Here is a 27,795-nt window from a genome sequence, read left to right as displayed (position 1 = left end):
GCTGTTTCAGATTTCCCATATCCTGCAACTGGAACATACCACTGGCCTAACATTTGAGGTTTGTGGGTTAATTGGTGTACTTGGGTAGCATGAGACCCATTCCATGAACCAGAAGGGCCTGTTACCATAGAGCAACTCTTTAAAAAAAACACTTTTTTCGTGTACAGTAAAACCCCTGGTATCCGGAACCTTTGAAGATTGATAGATGCTGGAGTGTGGGTATGACAACGGCTCTGTATACGCTTATCCTTGTGAGGTTTTTCAGTTGGTTGTTTTTCCAGACTCTTTTGTGTAGTCTTACAAAGATAAGCGTATACAGAGCCGTTGTCATACCCACACTCCTGTTCGGCTCCGAATCATGGGTCCTCTACCGGCATCACCTACGGCTCCTAGAACGCTTCCACCAGCGTTGTCTCCGCTCCATCCTCAACATTCATTGGAGCGCTTTCATCCCTAATGTCGAAGTACTCGAGATGGCAGAGGTCGACAGCATCGAGCCCACGCTGCTGAAGATCCAGCTGCGCTGGGTGGGTCACGTCTCCAGAATGGAGGACCATCGCCTTCCCAGGATCGTGTTATATGGCGAGCTCTCCACTGGCCACCGTGACAGAGGTGCACCAAAGAAAAGGTACAAGGACTGCCTAAAGAAATCTCTTGGTGCCTGCCACATTGACCACTGCCAGTGGGCTGATATCGCCTCAAGCCATGCGTCTTGGCGCCTCACAGTTTGGCGGGCAGCAACCTCCTTTGAAGAAGACCGCAGAGCCCACCTCACTGACAAAAGGCAAAGGAGGAAAAACCCAACACCCAACCCCAACCAACCAATTTTCCCCTGCAACCGCTGCAACCGTGTCTGCCTGTCCTGCATCAGACTTGACAGCCACAAACGAGCCTGCAGCTGACGTGGACATTTACCCCCTCCATAAATCTTCGTCTGCGAAGCCAAGCCAAAGAAAAAAGATGATGGACAAGTGTATTTTCCTGTTACTTGAGACTTATTCTTACAATGCCTAACTAATACACCTGCATTAAGAATAAACAGTTTAAAAGACAAAAATACTATAATGTACTTACACTGAACAAACTTCACTTGCTTGAATATATAAACCTAAAAGCATTTTACTTTATTTTCAGTCACATTCTTTGAAATCTTTTAACTATCACTGCATCTGCAGGTTCCTCCCCCACCACAGAGCCGCCCGAAAAATGAGCAATATTATAGATAATTAACTTCCCCCCCCACCCCCCCACAAAGTTTACAGATAAAGCCTCTGAATGGGCCGATGCTTACTAAGCAGAGATAAGGAGACAATTTAAGATAGTCAAGCCAATGGCGAGCGGCATCAACCAGCTCTTCATCCTGGTCAACACCATTGCTGTTTCACACAACTTTATTTAAACAGCTGCTATGACCAAAGCATGACCCAAAGACCAGGATAACGAACTGGGTAATGCCGCTCGCCATTAGTGTTACTATCTTAAATTTTAAAATTACCTGAATGTATTTTTACCTTTTCTTTTATTTTAATTAAAAAATTTTATTTTCGTCTTTTTTTGATGGTTGCTTGAATTCCCGATACAAGGGTTTTACAGTATATAAAAATGCAAAAGAGATGTGAGGGTAGATAGACTGCTGGAAAATGATGTTGGGGAAATAGTAAGGAAGGACAAAGAAATGGCTGACAATCTCAACAAGTGATTTTACTAGCAGACTCAAGCAGCATGCCAGGAGCTTGAGTGTTGGGGCAAGAAGTGGGAGCAGTTGCTATAAAGTAGGAGAAGGTGCAGGGAAAGTTGTAAAGTCTGAAGGTAAATAATCACCTGATCCAGATGGACTAAACCCCACAGTTCTTAAAGAGGTAGTTAAAGAGATTGTGGAGACATTAATCATGATCTTTCAGGTATCACTGGATTCTGGAATGGTTCCAGAGGACTGGAAAGTTGCAAATGTCACTCCACTCTTTTAGAAGAGAGGAAGGGAAAAGACAGGAAATTATAGACTAGTTAGTCTGACTTCATTGGTTGACAAGATGTTGAAATCTATTACTAAGTTTGAGGTTTCAGGATACTTGAAGTCACACAATAAGCATAAATCAGTATGGTTTCGTAAGAGAAATCTTGCCTGACAAACCTGTTGGAATTCTTTGAGGAGATAACAGGAAGGACAGACAAAGGAGAGTCAGTGGATGTTGTTTACTTGGATTTGCAGAAGGGATTTAACAAGGTACCACAAGGGGCTGCTCAGCAAGGTAAGAGCAGGAAAATACTAGCATGGACAGAGGACTGGCTGACTGACAGAAGGCAGAGAATAGGGTACCTTGTTAAATCCCTTCTGCAAATCCAAGTAAACAACATCCACTGACTCTCCTTTGTCTGTCCTTCCTGTTATCTCCTCAAAGAATTCCAGCAGGCCGTAGGGGTAGGATGGATGTTAATGCAAAATTTTCTTTGATTATTTCTATACTGTAAGTTATGTTTTTGTTATCTTTTAAATAAAGTTTGAAAAAAATAAAAGGTAAAGATTTCAGAAATCAGAGATGCAAAGGGATTTGAGCGTCCTCATGCAAGATTCCCTGAAAGGTAACTTGCAGGTACAATAAGTGGTAAAGAAGACAAATGCAATTCTGTAGCGGCGGCTACACTGTTCCTGCAATAACACACGCAACCAGAAGGGTTGAGCTCAGTGAGCAGACTAGTTTATTGCAGGCTGCTGGGCTGCACTTATACTCCCAGCCCGGACCTGGCTGAGAACCGCGCTGGAGGGCACTGACGTCACGTGGTCCCCAAGCGTGGGTTTATGAGCCCCAAGCTGGAAGGAAGGGAAACCCCCAACGGCGCCATTTTGGCCGGCTGCCCCGCCGCGTGGCTTACAAGCAGGGCCAGTTTGCCTGCCTAGTGGTGAGGTGCCACACAGCCCCCCCCCCCCCCCCCCAGAACCGGTGCCAATGTCCTTTTTTGCCGGGCAGCCTCGCTTCTTGGGCTGGGCAATGACCACGGGCTTGGTGGGATTGAGGTGTGCTGGCTTCAGCCTGTCCATGGTAAACAGCTCATGCCTGCCGCTCAAGTCCAGTGTGAACGTCAAGCCGGAATGCTGTATAACCCTGAACGGCCTCTAGTACGGTTGTTGCAGAGGTGCCACGGTCGGGCCTTGCCGAACGAAAATGAACTCGGTGGAAAGCAGCTTGCCAGGAACGTGAGTCAGGCGGGTGCCATGCCTGGGTGGTGGTGGGGGTTCGAAGGAGTCCAAGCATGCCCTGAGGTGAGGAAGTAGTTCATGCAGTGAGTGCTGGGGATTGTGAGGAGCATTGACGAACTCACCAGGTAATGCCAGCGGCGCACCATAGACCAGCTCAGCTGATGACACCTGCAGATCTTCCTTGGGAGTGGAGCGGATGCCCAGGAGCACCCAAGGCAGTTTGTCCGTCCAGTCGGGACCGGTGAGGTGGGCCATGAGCACCGACTTAAGGTGGCAGTGCAGACGTTTGACCAGTCCATTGGCCTGCGGGTGGTAGGCCGTGGTGCGGTGTAGCTGAATCCCCAGTCCATTGGCGAGCTGTGCCCAGAGTGCAGATGTGAACTGGGCGCCCTGATCGCTGGTGAGGTGAGTCGAGACGCCGAACAGGGCGACCCAACCATGCAACAGGGCTCGGGAGCAGGAGTCGGTGGAGGCGTCTGGCATCGGGATTGTCTCGGGCCAGCGAGTGGTGCAGTCCACCACAGTAAACAGGTAACGGTTGCCCTGGGAAATTGGTAAAGGCCCGACGATGTCCATGTTAATGTGGCTGAACCATTCCCGGACATGTTCGAACTCCTGTACAGGCGCCCTGGTGTGCCTGTGCAATGGGCACATGTTCTGGCCCAGACCGCGATCTGCTTCTGCAACCCATGCCCTATGAACCGTTCTGCCACCATCCAGACCATGGACCTGATGGACGGATGTGAAAAGTCATGGATGTGATGGAAAACCTGCCTGCGCCACTGCTGCGGAACCATTGGCCGTGGGGTGCCCAAGGAGATATTGCACAGGATGGTGCCTTTGCTGCTCTGAGTTGGGAGGTCTCGGAACCGCAGGCTGGTGATGGCGTCTTGAAGGCCCTCGTTTCCTCATCAGCCTCCTGGTCCCGGGTGAGCTGGTTGAAGTCGAGGCCGGGCGTCAGTGCGCAGATGTCCGGTCACGAGAGTGCATCGGCAACCACATTGTCCTTCCCCGCCTTGTGCCGAATGTCGACGGTAAACTCCGACACAAAGGAGAGGTGACGCTGCTGGCGGGCCGACCAGGGATCCTTTGCTATCGCGATCACCTGGGTGAGGGGTTTGTGGTCAATGAAAATGGTAAAAGTCCTTCCCTCCAAAAAATAGCGGAAATGCCACACCGCCAGGTATATGTCCAGTAACTCGCGGTCAACGGTCAAAGGCACTATACTTGCGTTCCAGCGGGAGGAGCAGGCGGCTGAAGAATGCCAGAGGTTTCCAATGCCTATTCACCTGCTGCTCCAGGACGGTACCGACAGAGAGTGCCATATGCAGGTCGGTGTGCGGGTGGGCGAACATGGCGGCCTTCGCGAGGGCGTCCTTGGTGGCCTCAAATGTGGTGCAGGCTTCTGGGTTCCAAGCGAGCATCTTGTGCTTGGCTGCGATGAGGGCGAAAAGCAGCTGCATGATGCGCGCAGCTCCTGGGATAAAGCGGTTGTAAAAGTTGACCATACCCGCGAACTCCTGCAGCCCCTTGAGGCTGTTCGGGTGTGGGAACTCCCTGATGGCGGCAACCTTCACAGCGGCGGGCGTGGCTCCTTCGACCATGATGTTATGGCCCAGGAACTGCATGGACTCTTTCCCGAACTGGCACTTGGCCGTGTTGATGGTAAGGAGAAAGTCAGCCAGCCGGGAGAAAAGGGCATGTAGGTTGGCATTGTGTTGTGCCCGGTCCTTATTGGCGACAAGGATGTCATCCAAATAAATAAATACGAAATCCAAGTCCCTGGCCATAGAGTCCATGAGGCGCTGGAAGGTCTGAGCGGCGTTCTTGAGCCCAAACAGCGTGTGCAGGAATTCGAAGAGGCCAAAGGGGGTGATGATGGCCGTCTTGGGTATGTCCTTAGGGTGCACTGGGATCTGGTGATATCCGTGCACCAGCTCAACCTTGGAGAAGACCCTCACGCCATGCAGGTTGGCCATAAAGTCCTGGATGTGAGGGATGGGGTAACGGTCAGGAATGGTTGCCTCGTTGAGCCGTCGATAGTCTCTGCAGGGACACCAGCCGCCGGAGGCTTTCGGGACCAGGTGGAGTGGCGAGGCCCATGGGCTGTCGGACCACCGAATGATCCCCAGCTCCAACAGGTGCAAAAACTCCTCCTTTGCTACCTGGAGCTTGTCAGGTGGGAGCCGGTGTGCCTTGGCATGAACCGGCGGGCCCTGGCGTGAACTAGCAGGCCCTGGGTGGGGATGTGGTGGAACACCACGTGGCACGGCGAGGCAGTGGAGAACTGTGGCTTGAGGAGTGTCGGGAATTCATCCAGTATCTGCTGGAACTCATCTCTGGGTGTGCTGATCGTGGCCATCAGCGGTTGTTCTGAGCAGGAAGCGTCCACCAGGCACCTACCTCAAATGTCCACCAGAAGCCCGTGTGCGAGGAGGAAGTCTGCACCCAGGATGGCAGTCAGGAGGGACGAGACGGTGAACCTCCACGTGAAATTCTGTTGCCCGATCTGGAAGTGGACTGTCTCGCCTCCATACATCCGGATTGCTGTTGCGTTAGCCACACGGAAGGGAGGTCCATGAGGTTGGTTCCTGGATTCGATGGCCATGGCTGGTATGACACTGATCTGGGCTCCAGTGTCAACGAGGAATCGCCGGCCGATGACTGAGTCCCGCAGGTAGAGAAGGCTGTGTCCTTGGCCAGCCGCCGCAGTCATTAACAGCGGCCAGCCTGGTCGTTTCCCTGGAACGAGCAGGGCTGATGACACTTCTGAGCCTTGGCTCCCCAGCGCTGGTAGTAGAAGCAGAGGCCTGAAGCGGATGCTGTGGCCTTGGTAATGCAGGGGCCGGGTGCTCTACCACAGCACGAGGGGCGGGCTTGGTTGTGCCCATGCCTCATGACCTGCTGGACCACTGAGACTTCCGAGAATCATGCGAGCCATAGGTCCTGGTTCTTCTGGGCGACCTTCCTCGGGTCAGTGAAGCTCTCTTGAACCAGAAGCGGGCGGATGTCCCCAGGCATATGTTCGAGGAAGATACGCTCGAAAAGTAGGCAGTTGGTGTGCTCACCCTTGAGCGCGAGCATCTCATCCATCAATTCCATCGGGGACCTGTCCCCGACGGCATGCTGGTGTCTGGATAGTCCGAGGGACCCGGTAAGCACTCGCTTGATGATCTCGTACTTGTCCTCAGCGGGTGGGTGCTGCAACAAGGGGCAGAACGCGTCTGGCGGTGGCCTGGTCAAGGGCAGCGACCGCATGGTAGAATTTGGTCGTGTCGGACTAATCTGACGGAGGTGAAACTGGGCCTCCGCGTGGACGAACCAGGTCTCCGGCTCCGGAACCTAGAATTCAGGGAGTTTCACGGCTATAGCGCTGATCCCAGGTTTGCTCATGATGGGTTCAAAGATGTTTGAACCAGTCGGGATCACCAATTGTAGTGGCAGCTGCACTGTTCCTGCAAAAACACACGCAACCAGAAGGGTTGAGCTCACTGAGCAGACTAGTTTATTGCAGGCTGATGGGCTGCACTTATACTCCCAGCCTGGACCTGGCTGAGAACCGCGCTGACGTCATCTGGGAGTCACGTGGTCCCCAAGCACGGGTTTCTGAGCCCCGATCTGGAAGGAAGGGAAAACCCCGACGGCGCCATTTTGGCCTGCTGCCCCGCCGCGCGGCTTACAAGCAGGGCCGGTTCGCCTGCCTTGTGGTGAGCCGCCACAATTCTAGCATTAATTTCAAGAGGGATAGAATATAAAAGCAGCAATGTTATATTGAGGCTTCATAAGGTTCCTTATTGGGCTCCTTACACAAGAATTATGTTGGCATAGGAGAGGACCCAGAGAAGGTTCACAAGAATGATGCCCAGAATGAATGATTTATCATTTGAGGTCTGATTGAGGGCTCTGGGACTGTACTCACTGGAGCTTAGAAGAATGAGGGAGGATTTCATTGAAACCTATTCAATACTGAAAGGCATGGAGAGAGTGGATATGGTAGGAGAGTCTGTGACCAGAGGGGACAGCCTGAAAATAAAAAATGTCCCCTTTAGAACAGAGTTGTGGAGGAATTTCTTTACCCAGAGAGTGGTGAATCTATGGAATTCATTGCCACAGAAACTTAATTTTTATTTGGTGCTATGTGGTGTGAGAATAACAACCCAAGTCTCAATATGGACAAGATCATGGACTTCAGTAGGACAAGGAACGACCACCTCAAGATCTTAGGACATGGAATATTACAGCACAATACAGGCCCTCATGTTGTGCTGACCTCTGGAAATCTACTAAACAATCTAAATTTTCTTTACCTCACCCCATAACCCTCAATTTTTCTTGCAATCTAAGAGTCTTTTGAATGTCTCTATTGATACTGATAAAATATCATAATGAAATTGTACATGAATTATTTGTATAATTTTTGTATTCAATATTATTTTTGGCCACAGTATGAGTTATGATTCTAATTTTCAATTTATAAATGATAATGTATATGAAATGATTTGTTATTAGTTTACCTTGTATAAGGGTTTTTATAAAACCCAATAAAAATATTTTAAATAGAAGACATTCCACCCTCCACATCAACAACTCTGTAGTGGAGAGCACCAAGATCCTTGGAATTCATTTAACTAGTGACCTAATATGGACTCACAATATCTCATTTGTCAGGAAGGCGCAACAGTGACTAGACTTCCAGACTGTAATGGGCAAGGCTACCATCCAGTATCATGTCAAAACTTCATAGCAGATCTATCAAGAGCGTCCTGGTTGGCTGCATCACAGTGTGGTACTTTTGGTGCAGAGAAATAAATCAGAGGTCAATCCACAGTACCATAAGAGTGGCAGAGAAGATGACTGGGGTCTCCCTCCCCTTGCTCACCAATCGATGATATTACCGGGATCATTGTTCTGAAGAGGGTGCGCAAAATCATTGAGGATCCCTTCCACCCTGCACACAGCATCTTCCAGCTGCTCCCGTTGGGAAAGAGATGCAGTAGTAACATAGCCAACATCACCAGTACAAGGAACAACTTCCCACAGGCCGTGAGAATGGTGAATGACCAAAGGAACAACTCTCACTAACCAGCCGAGACTCCCACATTCATTACACAATATTTATTTATTTGTGAATACTTGTTCTGAATATGTATTGTTTGTATGTGTGTTATATCGGCATGTTTTGCCCTGAGGGCTGGAGAACGCTGTCTCGTTGGCTTGTACTTGAGCAATCAGATGACAATAAACTTGATTTGACTGGATATTTAAGATGGAGGTGAATAGGCTCTTGAGTAAGTAGGGAATCAAGGGTTACAGGGAGAAGGGAGGAAAAATGGCAGGTTGGAGTTGATGGGCCAAATAGCCAAGATCTTGTGGTCCTGAGGTTGGGGGTGCATTGTACAATACAAACAGGAGTATCTACTACCCCATGAATATCACTTCTGATCATAAATTTCAGCACCATTTTCTTGCATCTACATCTCTGGGTTAACTTTCTATTGATTCTGGAGTCCCCTGACAGGGATTCACAGTTCTCTCATTTCACTCCTGTGTGGATGGCCTCCTCACTTACGAATTTGTGCCGCTGTTTTGGGATGAATGGCCTGGTGAGCTTTGCTGGCGACGACATCCTGAGCGAAGCTGGCGGCACACAGCGGGGTGGAGCAGCATCCGCATAAAGATGTCGGCAACGTCACGACACTTGCTCTTCAAGCACACGGTCCCCGGGCCGTGCCGGGACAGTGGAGGGGGAGGGGCCGGACCTCTCCGCTGACGGTGGGACCCCGAACTCCTCAGACGGAGGCGCGTTCGGGCCGAGGCTCGAGATGGAGGGGGGCTGAACACGGTGACGTCGCCCAGGTCGTCATGGAAACCAGAAAGGGGCGGGCTGGAGACCGGTTGCACATGCGCCCTGACCGAGGCGGAGGCGCCGTCGCGGAACTTTCGCGTGAGCGCAGCGTTCGTGGCCCGCAATCGGTCTTCTCGCAGATAGCAGCGGCCGTGGCCGTGTTCTACGCAGGATGGCCAATGAGTCGATTGTGGTAAGGAAGCGGAGAGCGCATTCAGACTCGGCCTCGGCACCCCGGCCAAACGCAGCTGCCGGTTGGAGAGCAAGGCTGATAGCGGAAGCGCTCTGGACGAGATTGGCACGAACGAGGTCCAATGACAAGCTGGCAGGCGGCGTAGCAGCCAATCGACGTTAGGCAGGGCGGCGGAAGGGAGGTGGGACTGCCACTGGCTGTGGGAAGTTGGTGGAATTGGCAACGAGCGATCCACCTGTCAGTGAGACACGGTCCCAGCACAGGCTGCAGAGAAATATAGATAGGTTCAGTGAGTAAGAGTCTGGCAGATGGAGTACAATGTGGGCAAGTATGAGATTAGGAAAAATAGATCACAATGTTATTTAAATGGCAAGCTTTCACAACATGCTGTGGGACAGAAGGACTGGGGAGTGCTTGTGCATCATTTGCAAAGGGTTGATTTGCAGGCCCAGCAGGCTATCAAGAAGGCAAATGGAATGTTGGCCTTCATTGCTAGAGGGATTGAATTTAGGAGCAAGGAGGTTAAAAGGTACTGGAGTACTGTGTGCAGTTCTGGCTTCCTTAATTGAGGAAGGATGTACTGGCATTGGAAGCAGTGCACAGAAGGTTTACCAGCTTGATTCCAGAGATGAAGGAGTTGGCCTTTGAGGACTGCACTTGTTGTATAACTAAAGAAAAAGAAGGACTTCGTACATGAAGTAAAATAGCAAATATTAAAATTTAAAATAATATGCCTAGAGGTTATGAAAGTAATTCAGGAATGGTCCCCACAACATTAGAAACCTTATACTTGAATTAATAATTGAGTAAAGATCTTTTATAAATTTAAACAGGACATAATGTCCATCAGCCATTGAGCATGAGTGGGTGGAGCAGCATTAAAACTAATAAATTTCAAACTGTCCCCTAAACTCAGATTGCACTTTAAGTATCCCAATGCCATTGGTGCTCTGTGATTAGTAAGGGATTACGTAAAGTGGTTTGTGGGTGGAAAGAAAAAGTTTGAAAACCACTGTTTTAGATGAGCCTAATTAACTCATTATGTGCACGGGTTCATCGCTCCAAAGGAAATGGGTCAATGACAATTTTTCTCAAGCAAAATATTTCAGTAACAATTGGGTCTGGAGCCGTGGTTCTCAACCTTCCCTTCCCACCCACATCCCACCTTAATAATCCCGCATCCCTTACTAATCACAGAACAGTGATACGTAGGGATTTTTTTAGGGTGGAATGTGAGTTTGGGGGGAAGTTTGAAAAGCACTCTTCTAAACAATATTGCACATCTAGCCACGATAGATAGAGGAGGGTGTTAATGTTCCAGCCCAGGGAGAGGGAGGGTGTTCACTCTCCCAGCCCAGCAGGAGGGCAGGGCGTTAACTGCGTCCCAGCCCAGGGGTCTAACTGCGTCCCAGCCCAGGGGGCTAACTGCGTCCCAGCCCAGGGGGCTAACTGCGTCCCAGCCCAGGGGGCTAACTGCGTCCCAGCCCAGGGGGCTAACTGCGTCCCAGCCCAGGGGGCTAACTGCGTCCCAGCCCAGGGGGCTAACTGCGTCCCAGCCCAGGGGGCTAACTGCGTCCCAGCCCAGGGGGCTAACTGCGTCCCAGCCCAGGGGGCTAACTGCGTCCCAGCCCAGGGGGCTAACTGCGTCCCAGCCCAGGGGGCTAACTGCGTCCCAGCCCAGGGGGCTAACTGCGTCCCAGCCCAGGGGGCTAACTGCGTCCCAGCCCAGGGGGCTAACTGCGTCCCAGCCCAGGGGGCTAACTGCGTCCCAGCCCAGGGGGCTAACTGCGTCCCAGCCCAGGGGGCTAACTGCGTCCCAGCCCAGGGGGCTAACTGCGTCCCAGCCCAGGGGGCTAACTGCGTCCCAGCCCAGGGGGCTAACTGCGTCCCAGCCCAGGGGGCTAACTGCGTCCCAGCCCAGGGGGCTAACTGCGTCCCAGCCCAGGGGGCTAACTGCGTCCCAGCCCAGGGGGCTAACTGCGTCCCAGCCCAGGGGGCTAACTGCGTCCCAGCCCAGGGGGCTAACTGCGTCCCAGCCCAGGGGGCTAACTGCGTCCCAGCCCAGGGGGCTAACTGCGTCCCAGCCCAGGGGGAGGGCAGGGGGTTAACTGCATCCCAGCGCATTGAGATGAGAACTGTCTGCACAGTGAATTCCAGCTGAGTTCAGTTAATTTCATGTGCCAGCGTTGGGGTGGGAAACTTCTTTATCAGGAGTCACTTTTTTTTGTGAATTTAGAAGTAGGGATCACAGTTGGTTAAACAAATTATCTATTTCAGACAGATGAATTAAATTTGTGGATTCAACGTCTTTAGAAATCTGTGGATAAATGGGATTGCAGAACTGAAGGTGAAATGAGATAATTTTTGATTTTATTGAACGTCTGTGCTGGTGTGAGGGGCCATGTGGTCTACTTCTAATTAGTGTGTTTACGTGATATCTAACTCAGGAAGTTGCGGAGATTTTGTACAGCAGTGTTTTGGGAGTTGGTCAGGTGTTTATATGCATTGCTGCACGCTACCTCGTCTCTTAGCACCTTATCTTTACCCTTCAAGATTTTCTCTTTTTACTTTCAGAGTTCTGAGTGAATAAATCTTGCCTTTGTACCAAAGCAATTCCGTGTAAGTGATATGAAATGGCTGGTTAGGTTGGCACAAAATGCTCACTTGTGGGGATTAAACTGGATGTGAAATGTTGACAATTCCTGTCTCCACACAGATGCTTCTTGACATGAGTTCATCCAGCATTGTTGTTTTGCACCAGATTCCAGTCTCTTGTGTCTGGTTGGGCTGAAGTTTTTTTCTTGAATACAGGGTATCAGGAACTTTTAAGTGGTGCATAAGAATATGAGAGGTCATAAAAAGGTGAACAGGAAGCAACAAAAGAAGTTACAGATTTCATCATTTTGAACAAACAATGAGAAAGGGGGAGTGGGATTATTTTTTTGGCAGGTTAGCTAGCAACCATGGACAGACAGTGCTCTGGGTTGGAGTCCTTTTTTTTCCAGTCTTGGGTGGAAAAATGTCAAGCAAGTGATGAGAGGGTCCGAGAGGTCATAGGTTATGACAGATGTGGGTTGGCAGGATTGACACAGGCCTGTACGTTGGGGTGCACACTTGTAGGGAGGAATGAGGGAATGCAAGAGGATCTCAGCAGGTCCTGCAACGTCCATAGAGAGCAATAGGGAGTCAATGCTTTGGGCTGGAGCCCTTCATCAGGTATGCTTAAAATCATGCAAACACCTGAATGAGAAGGTAGCGTTTGGGGGGGGGGGGGGGGGTGTGGTAGGGGGAATAGGAGCACAGGTGGATACAGCTGGGAGGGGAACGGAGCTGAGAGAAGTGATCGGGGAAGGGGGTAGAGTGGTGAGAAAGATGAACTCTGATGGAGAGGAGTGAGCTGGGAAAGAAGGGCAGGGTCAGTCTCCATAAAGACTTCAACTATATCCAATTTTTAGTAATTCTCCCTTTTTGACTCTTGCTTATCTTCATCTCTGGCTCTACCTTCACACTGCCCATCAGTCACCCCTTCCTTTAGCTCCCCATCCCCTTCCTTTAGCTCCCCATCCCCTTCCTTTAGCTCCCATCCCCTTCCTTTAGCTCCCCATCCCCTTCCTTTAGCTCCCCATCCCCTTCCTTTAGCTCCCCATCCCCTTCCTTTAGCTCCCCATCCCCTTCCTTTAGCTCCCCATCCCCTTCCTTTAGCTCCCCATCCCCTTCCTTTAGCTCCCCATCCCCTTCCTTTAGCTCCCCATCCCCTTCCTTTAGCTCCCCATCCCCTTCCTTTAGCTCCCCATCCCCTTCCTTTAGCTCCCCATCCCCTTCCTTTAGCTCCCCATCCCCTTCCTTTAGCTCCCCATCCCCTTCCTTTAGCTCCCCATCCCCTTCCTTTAGCTCCCCATCCCCTTCCTTAAGCTCCCCATCCCCTTCCTTTAGCTCCACATCCCCTTCCTTTAGCTCCCCATCCCCTTCCTTTAGCTCCCCATCCCCTTCCTTTAGCTCCCCATCCCCTTCCTTTAGCTCCCCATCCCCTTCCTTTAGCTCCCCATCCCCTTCCTTTAGCTCCCCATCCCCTTCCTTTAGCTCCCCATCCCCTTCCTTTAGCTCCCCATCCCCTTCCTTTAGCTCCCCATCCCCTTCCTTTAGCTCCCCATCCCCTTCCTTTAGCTCCCCATCCCCTTCCTTTAGCTCCCCATCCCCTTCCTTTAGCTCCCCATCCCCTTCCTTTAGCTCCCCATCCGCTTCCTTTAGCTCCCCATCCCCTTCCTTTAGCTCCCCATCCCCTTCCTTTAGCTCCCCATCCCCTTCCTTTAGCTCCCCATCCCCTTCCTTTAGCTCCCCAACCCCTTCCTTTAGCTCCCCATCCCCTTCCTTTAGCTCCCCATCCCCTTCCTTTAGCTCCCCATCCCCTTCCTTTAGCTCCCCATCCCCTTCCTTTAGCTCCCCATCCCCTTCCTTTAGCTCCCCATCCCCTTCCTTTAGCTCCCATCCCCTTCCTTTAGCTCCCCATCCCCTTCCTTTAGCTCCCCATCCCCTTCCTTTAGCTCCCCATCCCCTTCCTTTAGCTCCCCATCCCCTTCCTTTAGCTCCCCATCCCCTTCCTTTAGCTCCCCATCCCCTTCCTTTAGCTCCCCATCCCCTTCCTTTAGCTCCCCATCCCCTTCCTTTAGCTCCCCATCCCCTTCCTTTAGCTCCCCATCCCCTTCCTTTAGCTCCCCATCCCCTTCCTTTAGCTCCCCATCCCCTTCCTTTAGCTCCCCATCCCCTTCCTTTAGCTCCCCATCCCCTTCCTTTAGCTCCCCATCCCCTTCCTTTAGCTCCACATCCCCTTCCTTTAGCTCCCCATCCCCTTCCTTCATCCCCCATCCCCCATCCTTCATCCCCCATCCCCCTTCCTTCATCCCCCATCCCCCTTCCTTCATCCCCCATCCCCCTTCCTTCATCCCCCATCCCCCTTCCTTCATCCCCCATCCCCCTTCCTTCATCCCCCATCCCCCTTCCTTCATCCCCCACCCCTTCCTTCATCCCCCACCCCTTCCTTCATCCCCCACCCCTTCCTTCATCTCCCACCCCTTCCTTTCTTCAGCCCCCCCTCCCCTTCCTTCAGCTCCCCCACCCCTTCCTTCATCCTCCATCCCCTTCCTTCAGCTCCCCTCCCCTTCCTTCAGCCCCCCTCCCCTTCCTTCAGCCCCCCTCCCCTTCCTTCAGCCCCCCCTCCCCTTCCTTCAGCCCCCCTCCCCTTCCTTCAGCCCCCCTCCCCTTCCTTCAGCCCCCCTCCCCTTCCTTCAGCCCCCCTCCCCTTCCTTCAGCCCCCCTCCCCTTCCTTCAGCCCCCCTCCCCTTCCTTCAGCCCCCCTCCCCTTCCTTCAGCCCCCCTCCCCTTCCTTCAGCCCCCCTCCCCTTCCTTCAGCCCCCCTCCCCTTCCTTCAGCCCCCCTCCCCTTCCTTCAGCCCCCCTCCCCTTCCTTCAGCCCCCCTCCCCTTCCTTCAGCCCCCCTCCCCTTCCTTCAGCCCCCCTCCCCTTCCTTCAGCCCCCCTCCCCTTCCTTCAGCCCCCCTCCCCTTCCTTCAGCCCCCCTCCCCTTCCTTCAGCCCCCCTCCCCTTCCTTCAGCCCCCCTCCCCTTCCTTCAGCCCCCCTCCCCTTCCTTCAGCCCCCCTCCCCTTCCTTCAGCCCCCCTCCCCTTCCTTCAGCCCCCCTCCCCTTCCTTCAGCCCCCCTCCCCTTCCTTCAGCCCCCCTCCCCTTCCTTCAGCCCCCCTCCCCTTCCTTCAGCCCCCTCCCCTTCCTTCAGCCCCCCTCCCCTTCCTTCAGCCCCCCTCCCCTTCCTTCAGCCCCCCTCCCCTTCCTTCAGCCCCCCTCCCCTTCCTTCAGCCCCCTCCCCTTCCTTCAGCCCCCCTCCCCTTCCTTCAGCCCCCCTCCCCTTCCTTCAGCCCCCCTCCCCTTCCTTCAGCCCCCCTCCCCTTCCTTCAGCCCCCTCCCCTTCCTTCAGCCCCCCTCCCCTTCCTTCAGCCCCCCTCCCCTTCCTTCAGCCCCCCTCCCCTTCCTTCAGCCCCCCTCCCCTTCCTTCAGCCCCCTCCCCTTCCTTCAGCCCCCCCCTTCCTTCAGCCCCCCTCCCCTTCCTTCAGCCCCCTCCCCTTCCTTCAGCCCCCCTCCCCTTCCTTCAGCCCCCCTCCCCTTCCTTCAGCCCCCCTCCCCTTCCTTCAGCCCCCCTCCCCTTCCTTCTGCCCCCCTCCCCTTCCTTCTGCCCCCTCCCCTTCCTTCTGCCCCCTCCCCTTCCTTCTGCCCCCCTCCCCTTCCTTCTGCCCCCCTCCCCTTCCTTCTGCCCCCTCCCCTTCCTTCTGCCCCCCTCCCCTTCCTTCAGCCCCCCCTCCCCTTCCTTCAGCCCCCCTCCCCTTCCTTCAGCCCCCCTCCCCTTCCTTCAGCCCCCCTCCCCTTCCTTCAGCCCCCCTCCCCTTCCTTCAGCCCCCCTCCCCTTCCTTCAGCCCCCCTCCCCTTCCTTCAGCCCCCCTCCCCTTCCTTCAGCCCCCCTCCCCTTCCTTCAGCCCCCCTCCCCTTCCTTCAGCCCCCCTCCCCTTCCTTCTGCCCCCCTCCCCTTCCTTCTGCCCCCTCCCTTCCTTCTGCCCCCTCTCCTTCTGCCCCCCTCCCCTTCCTTCTGCCCCCCTCCCCTTCCTTCTGCCCCCTCCCCTTCCTTCTGCCCCCCTCCCCTTCCTTCTGCCCCCCTCCCCTTCCTTCTGCCCCCCTCCCCTTCCTTCAGCCCCCCCTCCCTTCCTTCAGCCCCCCTCCCCTTCCTTCAGCCCCCCTCCCCTTCCTTCAGCCCCCCTCCCCTTCCTTCAGCCCCCCCTCCCCTTCCTTCAGCCCCCCTCCCCTTCCTTCAGCCCCCCCTCCCCTTCCTTCAGCCCCCCCTCCCCTTCCTTCAGCCCCCCCTCCCCTTCCTTCAGCTCCCCATCCCCTTCCTTCAGCCCCCATCCCCTTCCTTCAGCCCCCATCCCCTTCCTTCAGCCCCCATCCCCTTCCTTCAGCCCCCCATCCCCTTCCTTCAGCCCCCATCCCCTTCCTTCAGCCCCCATCCCCTTCCTTCAGCCCCCATCCCCTTCCTTCAGCCCCCATCCCCTTCCTTCAGCCCCCATCCCCTTCCTTCAGCCCCCATCCCCTTCCTTCAGCCCCCATCCCCTTCCTTCAGCCCCCATCCCCTTCCTTCAGCCCCCATCCCCTTCCTTCAGCCCCCATCCCCTTCCTTCAGCCCCCATCCCCTTCCTTCAGCCCCCATCCCCTTCCTTCAGCCCCCATCCCCTTCCTTCAGCCCCCATCCCCTTCCTTCAGCCCCCATCCCCTTCCTTCAGCCCCCATCCCCTTCCTTCAGCCCCCCATCCCCTTCCTTCAGCCCCCATCCCCTTCCTTCAGCCCCCCATCCCCTTCCTTCAGCTCCCCATCCCTTTCCTTCAGCCCCCATCCCCTTCCTTCAGCCCCCATCCCCTTCCTTCAGCCCCCATCCCCTTCCTTCAGCCCCCATCCCCTTCCTTCAGCCCCCATCCCCTTCCTTCAGCCCCCATCCCCTTCCTTCAGCCCCCATCCCCTTCCTTCAGCCCCCATCCCCTTCCTTCAGCCCCCATCCCCTTCCTTCAGCCCCCATCCCCTTCCTTCAGCCCCCATCCCCTTCCTTCAGCCCCCATCCCCTTCCTTCAGCCCCCATCCCCTTCCTTCAGCCCCCATCTCCTTCCTTCAGCCCCCTCCCCTTCCTTCAGCCCCCCTCCCCTTCCTTCAGCCCCCCTCCCCTTCCTTCAGCCCCCCTCCCCTTCCTTCAGCCCCCCTCCCCTTCCTTCAGCCCCCCTCCCCTTCCTTCAGCCCCCCTCCCCTTCCTTCAGCCCCCCTCCCCTTCCTTCAGCCCCCCTCCCCTTCCTTCAGCCCCCCTCCCCTTCCTTCAGCCCCCCTCCCCTTCCTTCAGCCCCCCTCCCCTTCCTTCATCCCCCCTCCCCTTCCTTCATCCCCCCTCCCCTTCCTTCAGCCCCCCTCCCCTTCCTTCATCCCCCCTCCCCTTCCTTCAGCCCCCCCCCTTCCTTCAGCCCCCCTCCCCTTCCTTCAGCCCCCCTCCCCTTCCTTATGCCCCCCTCCCTTCCTTCAGCCCCCCCTCCCCTTCCTTCAGCCCCCCTCCCCTTCCTTCAGCCCCCCTCCCCTTCCTTCAGCCCCCCTCCCCTTCCTTCAGCCCCCCTCCCCTTCCTTCAGCCCCCCTCCCCTTCAGCCCCCCTCCCCTTCCTTCAGCCCCCCTCCCCTTCCTTCAGCCCCCCTCCCCTTCCTTCAGCCCCCCTCCCCTTCCTTCAGCCCCCCTCCCCTTCCTTCAGCCCCCTTCCCCTTCCTTCAGCCCCCCTCCCCTTCTTCAGCCCCCCTCCCCTTCCTTCAGCCCCCCTCCCCTTCCTTCAGCCCCCCTCCCCTTCCTTCAGCCCCCCTCCCCTTCCTTCAGCCCCCCTCCCCTTCCTTCAGCCCCCCTCCCCTTCCTTCAGCCCCCCTCCCCTTCCTTCAGCCCCCCTCCCCTTCCTTCAGCCCCCCTCCCCTTCCTTCAGCCCCCCTCCCCTTCCTTCAGCCCCCCTCCCCTTCCTTCAAGCCCCCCTCCCCTTCCTTCAGCCCCCCTCCCCTTCCTTCAGCCCCCCTCCCCTTCCTTCAGCCCCCCTCCCCTTCCTTCAGCCCCCCTCCCCTTCCTTCAGCCCCCCTCCCCTTCCTTCAGCCCCCTCCCCTTCCTTCAGACCCCCTCCCCTTCCTTCAGACCCCCTCCCCTTCCTTCAGCCCCCCTCCCCTTCCTTCAGCCCCCCTCCCCTTCCTTCAGCCCCCCTCCCCTTCCTTCAGCCCCCCTCCCCTTCCTTCAGCCCCCCTCCCCTTCCTTCAGCCCCCCTCCCCTTCCTTCAGCCCCCCTCCCCTTCCTTCAGCCCCCCTCCCCTTCCTTCAGCCCCCCTCCCCTTCCTTCAGCCCCCTCCCCTTCCTTCAGCCCCCCTCCCCTTCCTTCAGCCCCCCTCCCCTTCCTTCAGCCCCCCTCCCCTTCCTTCAGCCCCCCTCCCCTTCCTTCAGCCCCCCTCCCCTTCCTTCAGCCCCCCTCCCCTTCCTTCAGCCCCCCCTCCCCTTCCTTCAGCCCCCCTCCCCTTCCTTCTGCCCCCTCCCCTTCCTTCTGCCCCCCTCCCCTTCCTTCTGCCCCCCTCCCCTTCCTTCTGCCCCCCTCCCCTTCCTTCTGCCCCCCTCCCCTTCCTTCAGCCCCCCTCCCCTTCCTTCAGCCCCCCTCCCCTTCCTTCAGCCCCCCTCCCCTTCCTTCAGCCCCCCTCCCCTTCCTTCAGCCCCCCCTCCCCTTCCTTCAGCCCCCCCCTCCCCTTCCTTCAGCCCCCCCTCCCCTTCCTTCAGCCCCCCTCCCCTTCCTTCAGCCCCCCCTCCCCTTCCTTCAGCCCCCCCTCCCCTTCCTTCAGCTCCCATCCCCTTCCTTCAGCCCCCATCCCCTTCCTTCAGCCCCCATCCCCTTCCTTCAGCCCCCATCCCCTTCCTTCAGCCCCCCCCCCATCCCCTTCCTTCAGCCCCCATCCCCTTCCTTCAGCCCCCATCCCCTTCCTTCAGCCCCCATCCCCTTCCTTCAGCCCCCATCCCCTTCCTTCAGCCCCCATCCCCTTCCTTCAGCCCCCATCCCCTTCCTTCAGCCCCCATCCCCTTCCTTCAGCCCCCATCCCCTTCCTTCAGCCCCCATCCCCTTCCTTCAGCCCCCATCCCCTTCCTTCAGCCCCCATCCCCTTCCTTCAGCCCCCATCCCCTTCCTTCAGCCCCCATCCCCTTCCTTCAGCCCCCATCCCCTTCCTTCAGCCCCCATCCCCTTCCTTCAGCCCCCCATCCCCTTCCTTCAGCCCCCCATCCCCTTCCTTCAGCCCCCCATCCCCTTCCTTCAGCCCCCCATCCCCTTCCTTCAGCCCCCCATCCCCTTCCTTCAGCCCCCCATCCCCTTCCTTCAGCCCCCCATCCCCTTCCTTCAGCCCCCCATCCCCTTCCTTCAGCCCCCCATCCCCTTCCTTCAGCCCCCCATCCCCTTCCTTCAGCCCCCCATCCCCTTCCTTCAGCCCCCCATCCCCTTCCTTCAGCCCCCCATCCCCTTCCTTCAGCCCCCCATCCCCTTCCTTCAGCCCCCCATCCCTTCCTTCAGCCCCCCATCCCCTTCCTTCAGCCCCCCATCCCCTTCCTTCAGCCCCCCATCCCCTTCCTTCAGCCCCCCATCCCCTTCCTTCAGCCCCCATCCCCTTCCTTCAGCCCCCATCCCCTTCCTTCAGCCCCCATCCCCTTCCTTCAGCCCCCATCCCCTTCCTTCAGCCCCCATCCCCTTCCTTCAGCCCCCATCCCCTTCCTTCAGCCCCCATCCCCTTCCTTCAGCCCCCATCCCCTTCCTTCAGCCCCCATCCCCTTCCTTCAGCCCCCATCCCCTTCCTTCAGCCCCCATCCCCTTCCTTCAGCCCCCATCCCCTTCCTTCAGCCCCCATCCCCTTCCTTCAGCCCCCATCCCCTTCCTTCAGCCCCCATCTCCTTCCTTCAGCCCCCTCCCCTTCCTTCAGCCCCCCTCCCCTTCCTTCAGCCCCCCTCCCCTTCCTTCAGCCCCCCTCCCCTTCCTTCAGCCCCCCTCCCCTTCCTTCAGCCCCCCTCCCCTTCCTTCAGCCCCCCTCCCCTTCCTTCAGCCCCCCTCCCCTTCCTTCATCCCCCTCCCCTTCCTTCATCCCCCCTCCCCTTCCTTCAGCCCCCCTCCCCTTCCTTCATCCCCCCTCCCCTTCCTTCAGCCCCCCCCTTCCTTCAGCCCCCCTCCCCTTCCTTCAGCCCCCCTCCCCTTCCTTCAGCCCCCCTCCCCTTCCTTCAGCCCCCCTCCCTTTCCTTCAGCCCCCCCTCCCCTTCCTTCAGCCCCCCTCCCCTTCCTTCAGCCCCCCTCCCCTTCCTTCAGCCCCCCTCCCCTTCCTTCAGCCCCCCTCCCTTCAGCCCCCCTCCCCTTCAGCCCCCCTCCCCTTCCTTCAGCCCCCCTCCCCTTCCTTCAGCCCCCCTCCCCTTCCTTCAGCCCCCCTCCCCTTCCTTCAGCCCCCCTCCCCTTCCTTCAGCCCCCTTCCCCTTCCTTCAGCCCCCCTCCCCTTCTTCAGCCCCCCTCCCCTTCCTTCAGCCCCCCTCCCCTTCCTTCAGCCCCCCTCCCCTTCCTTCAGCCCCCCTCCCCTTCCTTCAGCCCCCCTCCCCTTCCTTCAGCCCCCCTCCCCTTCCTTCAGCCCCCCTCCCCTTCCTTCAGCCCCCCTCCCCTTCCTTCAGCCCCCCTCCCCTTCCTTCAGCCCCCCTCCCCTTCCTTCAGCCCCCCTCCCCTTCCTTCAGCCCCCCTCCCCTTCCTTCAGCCCCCCTCCCCTTCCTTCAGCCCCCCTCCCCTTCCTTCAGCCCCCCTCCCCTTCCTTCAGCCCCCTCCCCTTCCTTCAGCCCCCCTCCCCTTCCTTCAGCCCCCCTCCCCTTCCTTCAGCCCCCCTCCCCTTCCTTCAGCCCCCCTCCCCTTCCTTCAGACCCCCACCCCTTCCTTCAGACCCCTCCCCTTCCTTCAGACCCCTCCCCTTCCTTCAGCCCCCCTCCCCTTCCTTCAGCCCCCCTCCCCTTCCTTCAGCCCCCCTCCCCTTCCTTCAGCCCCCCTCCCCTTCCTTCAGCCCCCCTCCCCTTCCTTCAGCCCCCCATCCCCTTCAGCCCCCCTCCCCTTCCTTCAGCCCCCCTCCCCTTCCTTCAGCCCCCCTCCCCTTCCTTCAGCCCCCCTCCCCTTCCTTCAGCCCCCCTCCCCTTCCTTCAGCCCCCCTCCCCTTCCTTCAAGCCCCCCTCCCCTTCCTTCAGCCCCCCTCCCCTTCCTTCAGCCCCCCTCCCCTTCCTTCAGCCCCCCTCCCCTTCCTTAGCCCCCCTCCCCTTCCTTCAGCCCCCCTCCCCTTCCTTCAGCCCCCCTCCCCTTCCTTCAGCCCCCCCTCCCCTTCCTTCAGCCCCCCCTCCCCTTCCTTCAGCCCCCCCTCCCCTTCCTTCAGCCCCCCCTCCCCTTCCTTCAGCCCCCCCTCCCCTTCCTTCAGCCCCCCCTCCCCTTCCTTCAGCCCCCCTCCCCTTCCTTCAGCCCCCCCTCCCTTCCTTCAGCCCCCCCTCCCCTTCCTTCAGCCCCCCCTCCCCTTCCTTCAGCCCCCCCTCCCCTTCCTTCAGCCCCCCCTCCCCTTCCTTCAGCCCCCCCTCCCCTTCCTTCAGCCCCCCCTCCCCTTCCTTCAGCCCCCCCTCCCCTTCCTTCAGCCCCCCTCCCCTTCCTTCAGCCCCCCTCCCCTTCCTTCAGCCCCCCCTCCCCTTCCTTCAGCCCCCCCTCCCCTTCCTTCAGCCCCCCCTCCCCTTCCTTCAGCCCCCCTCCCCTTCCTTCAGCCCCCATCCCCTTCCTTCAGCCCCCATCCCCTTCCTTCAGCCCCCATCCCCTTCCTTCAGCCCCCATCCCCTTCCTTCAGCCCCCCATCCCCTTCCTTCAGCCCCCCATCCCCTTCCTTCAGCCCCCCATCCCCTTCCTTCAGCCCCCCATCCCCTTCCTTCAGCCCCCCATCCCCTTCCTTCAGCCCCCCATCCCCTTCCTTCAGCCCCCCATCCCCTTCCTTCAGCCCCCCATCCCCTTCCTTCAGCCCCCATCCCTTCCTTCAGCCCCCATCCCCTTCCTTCAGCCCCCCATCCCCTTCCTTCAGCCCCCCATCCCCTTCCTTCAGCCCCCCATCCCCTTCCTTCAGCCCCCCATCCCCTTCCTTCAGCCCCCCATCCCCTTCCTTCAGCCCCCCATCCCCTTCCTTCAGCCCCCCATCCCCTTCCTTCAGCCCCCCATCCCCTTCCTTCAGCCCCCCATCCCCTTCCTTCAGCCCCCCATCCCCTTCCTTCAGCCCCCCATCCCCTTCCTTCAGCCCCCCCTCTCCTTCCCACATGACCTTCTGTAAATCCTCTAACACTTTACGAATTGCAGTTACTCCTCACTATCTGAAGACATTGTTTATCTGCAGGGACTGGAATGGGTACAGTGGATCTTGACCAGGAAGGGATTTTGCCTGAAATTGGAAATTTCAATGTTCATATCATTTGGTTTCTTCTTAACTTTGAGAATTAGGATTTAGAAGTCACTGGACATCACAAGCTAAACACAAATTATTGTTGGAACTCGGCAACTTGAGCAGCATCAGTGGGAGATAAAAGAATGATTGATATAGAACCATAAAACAATTACAGCACAGAAACAGGCCATCTCGATCCCTCTAGTATGTGTTGAACCATTTGGTTTCCTCATCCCATTGACCTGCACGCAGCCCATCTGCACCTTTCCCATCCATGTACCATTACAAATTCTTCTTAAATGTTAAAATTGAGCCCGCATTTGCCACTTTAGTTGGAAGCTCATTCTACACTCCCACCACACTCTGTGTGAAGGTGTTTCCCCCCATGTACCCCTTAAACTTTTCTCCTTTCACCCTTATCCCATGTCCTCTGGTTTGTATCACACATACCCTCGGTGGAAAAAGCCTACTTACATTTACTCTGTCTAACCCACTCATGTATCCTAGTAAATCTTCTCTGTACTCTTTCCATCTTACTGATATTTTGTGCAAAACTGCACACAATACTCCAAATTTGGCCTCACCAATGTCTTATACACCTTTACCATAACATTCCAACTCCTGTACTCAGTACTTTGATTTATGAAGGCTAATATGTCAAAAGCTCTCTTTACACCTATGACGCCATTTTCAGGGAATTATGTATCTGTATTTCCAAGTCCCATCTTCTACTGCACTCCTCAGTGGCTGACCATTTTCCATGTATGTCCTTTCTTGGTTTGCCCTTCCAAAATGCAACACTTCACACTTGTCCGCATTAAATTCCATCTGCCATTTTTCAGCCCATTGGTCCAGATCCCTCTGCAAACTTTGAAAACCTTTTTCACTGTCCACCACATGATCTTTGTGTCATCTGAAAATCTGCTGATCTAATTTACCACATTATCATCCAGATCATTGATATAGACAACAAACAACAATAGACCCAGAACCGATCCCCAAGGCACACCACTAGTCACAACCTTCAATCTGAGAAGCAGTCTTTCACCACTACTCTCCCTTTCAGCTATTGTCAAATCCAGTTCACCATTGAATACCTAGTGTCTGAACCTTCCTGACGAACCTCCCATGTGGGACCTTGTCATAGGTTGTCCTTGTAGACAACATCCACAGCCTTTCCTTCATCAACTTTCCTGGTTTCTTCCTCGAAAAACTATAAGATTGGTTAAACATAACCTATCATGCAGAAAGCTATCCAAATAAATGTACATCTGATCTCTTAGAACACCTTCCAATAATTTAACTGCCATTGACTTTAGGCTCACCAGCCTATAATTTCCAGGATTACTTTTGGAGCTTTTTTTATTACAATGGAACAACGTGAACTACCTTCCTATCCTCTAGCACCACACCCGTGGCTAAGGACATTTTTCAAATATTTCTTCCAGAGCCATTGCTATTTCTGCATTAGCTTCCCTCAAGGCCTGAGGGGATATCTTGTCAGACCCTGGGGATTTTCCACCCTTATTTGCTTTAAGACAGCAAGCATTTTCTCCTCTTTGATCTGTATGGGTTCCAGGACCTCACTGCTTGATTTCCTTACTTCCCACGACTCTGCGCCTAATTCCTCTTCATAAGGACTGAGGAAAGATTCAGGAGCAGGGCTAAGACAGGGTAAACGGGGTGAGGCATGGACCCCATATGGATTGGCCAACCAGTTAATAAAATTGCTGAATTCTGCATGCATGCAGAAAGCAGCCCAATGCAGTCATCATTGTTACATGGGAAGAGTTGGCGGTGGTGCAGGCAACTGTTCCACATAGCCAACAAAATGGCAGGCAAGTTTGATGAACTTTGCCACTCACCTCCACCTCGCTCTGATATTCACTCGGACCATTTTTAACATTTCTCTCCCCTTTCTGGATCCATTTGTTCCAGGAGACAAACAGTATACTGAGATTCATTCCAAACCCACTGACTCCCGCAGCTACCTTGAATCCACCTCCTGCCATTCATTCGCCTGTAAGAGTATAATCTCCTCCCAATTTCTCTGCACACATCACATCAAGATGATGCTTTCCATTTCAGGACATCTGAACCGTCTTTCTTTTTCAGGGAATGTGACTTCCCTTCTCTTGTGGCCCACAGAGCCATCGCCTACAATTCTTCTGTCTCTCTGAGTTCCACTCCAAATAGAACTCGGATAGGGCTCCTCTTGCCTTCGCCTTTCATCCCGCCAGCCCCTGCATTCCTCTGTAATTTCTGCCAGCTGCAACAAACCCCACCACCAATCTCAATCTCATCTAACCCGCCCTCTCTTTCTGCCTTCCACAGAGAACCTTTTCTCAGTGACTTCCCTTGTCTGCTCTCCCCTCCCCACCCATCTCTCCATGATCCCTGATACTCTCCTCTGCAACCACAGGAGGTGGCACACTTTCTCTTGCATCTTCTCCCTCACCACTATCCAGGGCCCCAAACAGCTCTTCCATGTGAGGCAGAAATTCACGTTGGTGGGACCACACACAAATTTGGGGATCATTTCACAATACACTCTGTCCACGGTGGGTATCCTAAGCTCACGGTTGTGGCCATTTTTACTCCCCACCCTGACCTGACTGTCTTGGGCTCTCTCCACTTCCACAGTGAAGCCAACATGAAATAGAATAACCCATCCTCATTCGCCAGTAGAGCATGAAAGTCTGCAGACTATGTGCTTGAGGTAAAAGCAAAATGTTGGAGAAACTCAGCAGGTCAAACAGTGTACTTTGTATAGCAAAGTTAAAAATACATAACCAATGTTTAGGTTTGAGCCCAAAATGTTGGTATGAATCTTTATCTTTGCTGTATAACCTGCTGAGTTTCTCCAGCATTGTGGTTTTACTCATTCCCCTCGTCTTTGGTTCTTTCCCCCACCTCATCCTCTCACTGGATTTTTTCCTCTTGCTCTGTTCTACCTCCCCCCTCCCCTAGGCCCCAACCAGTTTCACCTGGTCTCCCTTTATCCCACCATTCTCCCCTCTTAACAGAACAATCACCCACTCCCCTGTCTGATGTCTTCCTCCACCTGACCCCCTCCTCCCATCTGTCACAGCCTGTCATATTTCACCCCTGGCTGGTTGGCCATTCCTGTGTGTGTGGCCCTACCTTCTTCCTCCTACCCTCTCCTTTTTATGCTGCTCCTTCACCCTTTCCTCTATCCTGATGAAGAGTCTTGGCTGAAAATCTTGACCATTCTTTGCCTTCAGATTCCAGCATCTACTGGTTCCATTGTACTGTGCCAGAAGCAATCGCTGATGGCTTTTTTTTGTGAATTGCCCTACGAGAGGGATTTTTTGGCTTCTGGGGAAAGAGGAGGATTGGATTCATGGGAATGTTGCACCAGTAGCAATCATAAATGTTTCCTGTACCATAACAACCTTATGGTTCAATGACCATTATTTTAGCAAAGATGAGAATAAGTAGGAGGCAAAGATCTAATGTGGAAGGATTCAAGAGTTGAGGAAAATATTTTCACTCATGAAATCACAGGTATGAAACTTATTGCCAAGATGTTTGGTGGAACCAGAAGCTGGCACAACATGCACCTGGAAGATCTCTTGAAGAGTTAAATTCTAAGGCAAGAGCTGAGTGGTGAGAATCCTCTCTCTCGCTGGTCCCCCCACCTGACCTGTGACCAGTGAGATACTGCAAGGGCTGGTGCTGGATTCACTGTAACTTACCTATACAGTATTGATGATTTGGATGGAAGTGCAGTTAACTTGATTGGTAAGTTTGTAGATGATGCCAAAATCGGTGGTGAAATGGACAATGATAAACGATATCTGAATTTGCAACAGGATTGCGATCATTTTGGAAGGTGGGCCAACAAGTGGCAAATGGAATTTACGTCCACTCCGACAAGTGTGTTGAGTTGCAATCTATTTCAGTCAAGCCAGAGTAGGACTTGCAGATGGTAGGGCTCTGGAGAGTGTTAAGAGGTGGGGTACAGGTGGATAGTTCCCTGAAAGTGCTGCTTTGGGTGGGCAAGGTGGTGAAGAATGCATTTGGAATTGGATGGGGTAAACCATAACCATATAACCATTTACGGAGCGGAAACAGGCCATGTTGGCCTTTAGAGTCCGCACCGGTTCACTGATTTTGTGCGCCCTCTTCAGGCATTGGTCCCGGTAGATATTCATTCAATAACGATGGGCGAATTCAATGCAGGTGGAATCAGATAATAGCAAAACTATGAGCAAACAGATTGGCTGTCTGTTTTCCAAAAATAGTAAAACTTGACAAAACTGGATTTATTAAGAAAAGACAAACAATGGACAATATCTCTAAGTTCATTAACTTAATAAGTTGGGATTCCTTCAGCTGTATGAGGCATTGGTCAGGCCACACAGAGTACTGTGTGTAGTTTTGGTCACCGACCTCTAGGAAGGACATCAGTAATTTGGAAGAAATGTAGAGGAGATTCACCAGGATGTTGCTGAAACTAGAAGCCTTGAGGAGGAGGCTGACTTCTTATTCCCTGGAGTATCGGAGGCTGGTTGATGACCAAGACCTAGAAAAGGTTTACAAAATTCTGTGGATTAAGTGAATGCTCATAAGTCATTTTCACAGGGTAGTAATTCCAGAACAAGACAGAATCAGTTTAGATGAGAGGGGAGAAAAGACCTTCGTGGAAACTATTTCACTCAGAGAGTGGTCTGAATTGGAACACTACCAGAGGAAACAGTAGAAGTAGGTATAATTTTCATGTTCAAAAGGCATCTGGACAGATACATGGTCAAGAAGGGCTTGGGAGGATTTGGACCAAATGCAGGCAAATGGAACTAGCCCAGAATGCCAGCAAGGTTGGGACCAAAGGGCCTATTCTGTGCTGCATGGCTCTGAATCACTCCCTCCTTTCTCCTTGACCCTCTCCCTTTTTGTCCTCCTTGCCTCAGGCTTGATTTGTTTTCCCAATGTCATGTTTGAGAAAGAGGAAACGAGTACAGCGAAGTGACGGACTTCCTACTCTTAGTTGAGGGAATGCTCTTGCATGTTGTGGTCACTGGTGCAAATTCTATCTGCAGATCTTTTGCTAAAAGACTGTTGAACAAAGAGCAATATAAAGAAACAAAATTTATTTTTGAAATGTTGGAAATTATTTGAAGTGCAGCTTTAAGCTCTGCTAGTAAGGTTATTTTAAACATTGTTTTAGTTTGTTTACAGCAGGGTAAACCATATTTCTCTTGCGGTTTTATAACCTAGATGAGTGGAGCTCACAGGAAGTGCAGGGAAGTTTACTCTGCCTTCAGTTAAATCACATGTTGAAATCACTTTGTGTGAAATGTATTTTTGGATCATTGAGCTGATCAACTGTGCCAATCATCAAACGAATTAAAGATAATTGTTAATTCCCAGAGAGAATGAACACAATTGCTTCTTGGAGTCTTTCAATGACTTTCCTTGATGTATACAGGTATTTCCTAAACTCGAGCTGTAGAAATATGGTATGCCTGATTTGGAGTGATCT

The 27,795-nt window shown here is 54.6% G+C and overlaps 1 protein-coding gene and 1 long non-coding RNA gene across 3 annotated transcripts in view; one reads left to right on the top strand and one right to left on the bottom strand.

Moving 5' to 3' along the window:
* Positions 1-9,331, bottom strand: part of LOC138758527 (uncharacterized) — a 28,141-nt gene extending 18,810 nt beyond the window's left edge. For both annotated transcript variants that reach the window (XR_011354321.1, XR_011354322.1), the window contains exon 1: positions 8,766-9,331. This is a non-coding gene — a long non-coding RNA (uncharacterized lncRNA). The remainder of the gene's footprint in view (positions 1-8,765) is intronic.
* Positions 8,967-27,795, top strand: part of pkn1a (protein kinase N1a) — a 170,975-nt gene continuing 152,146 nt past the window's right edge. The window contains exon 1 of the mRNA XM_069927546.1: positions 8,967-9,234. Within this exon, the coding sequence (XP_069783647.1) occupies positions 9,214-9,234 (21 nt within the window). The 5' untranslated portion in view covers positions 8,967-9,213. The remainder of the gene's footprint in view (positions 9,235-27,795) is intronic.

This window comes from Narcine bancroftii, chromosome 3, assembly GCF_036971445.1.
Source record: "Narcine bancroftii isolate sNarBan1 chromosome 3, sNarBan1.hap1, whole genome shotgun sequence".
NCBI lineage: Eukaryota > Metazoa > Chordata > Chondrichthyes > Torpediniformes > Narcinidae > Narcine > Narcine bancroftii.
This window is presented reverse-complemented; position numbering and strand designations above follow the sequence as displayed.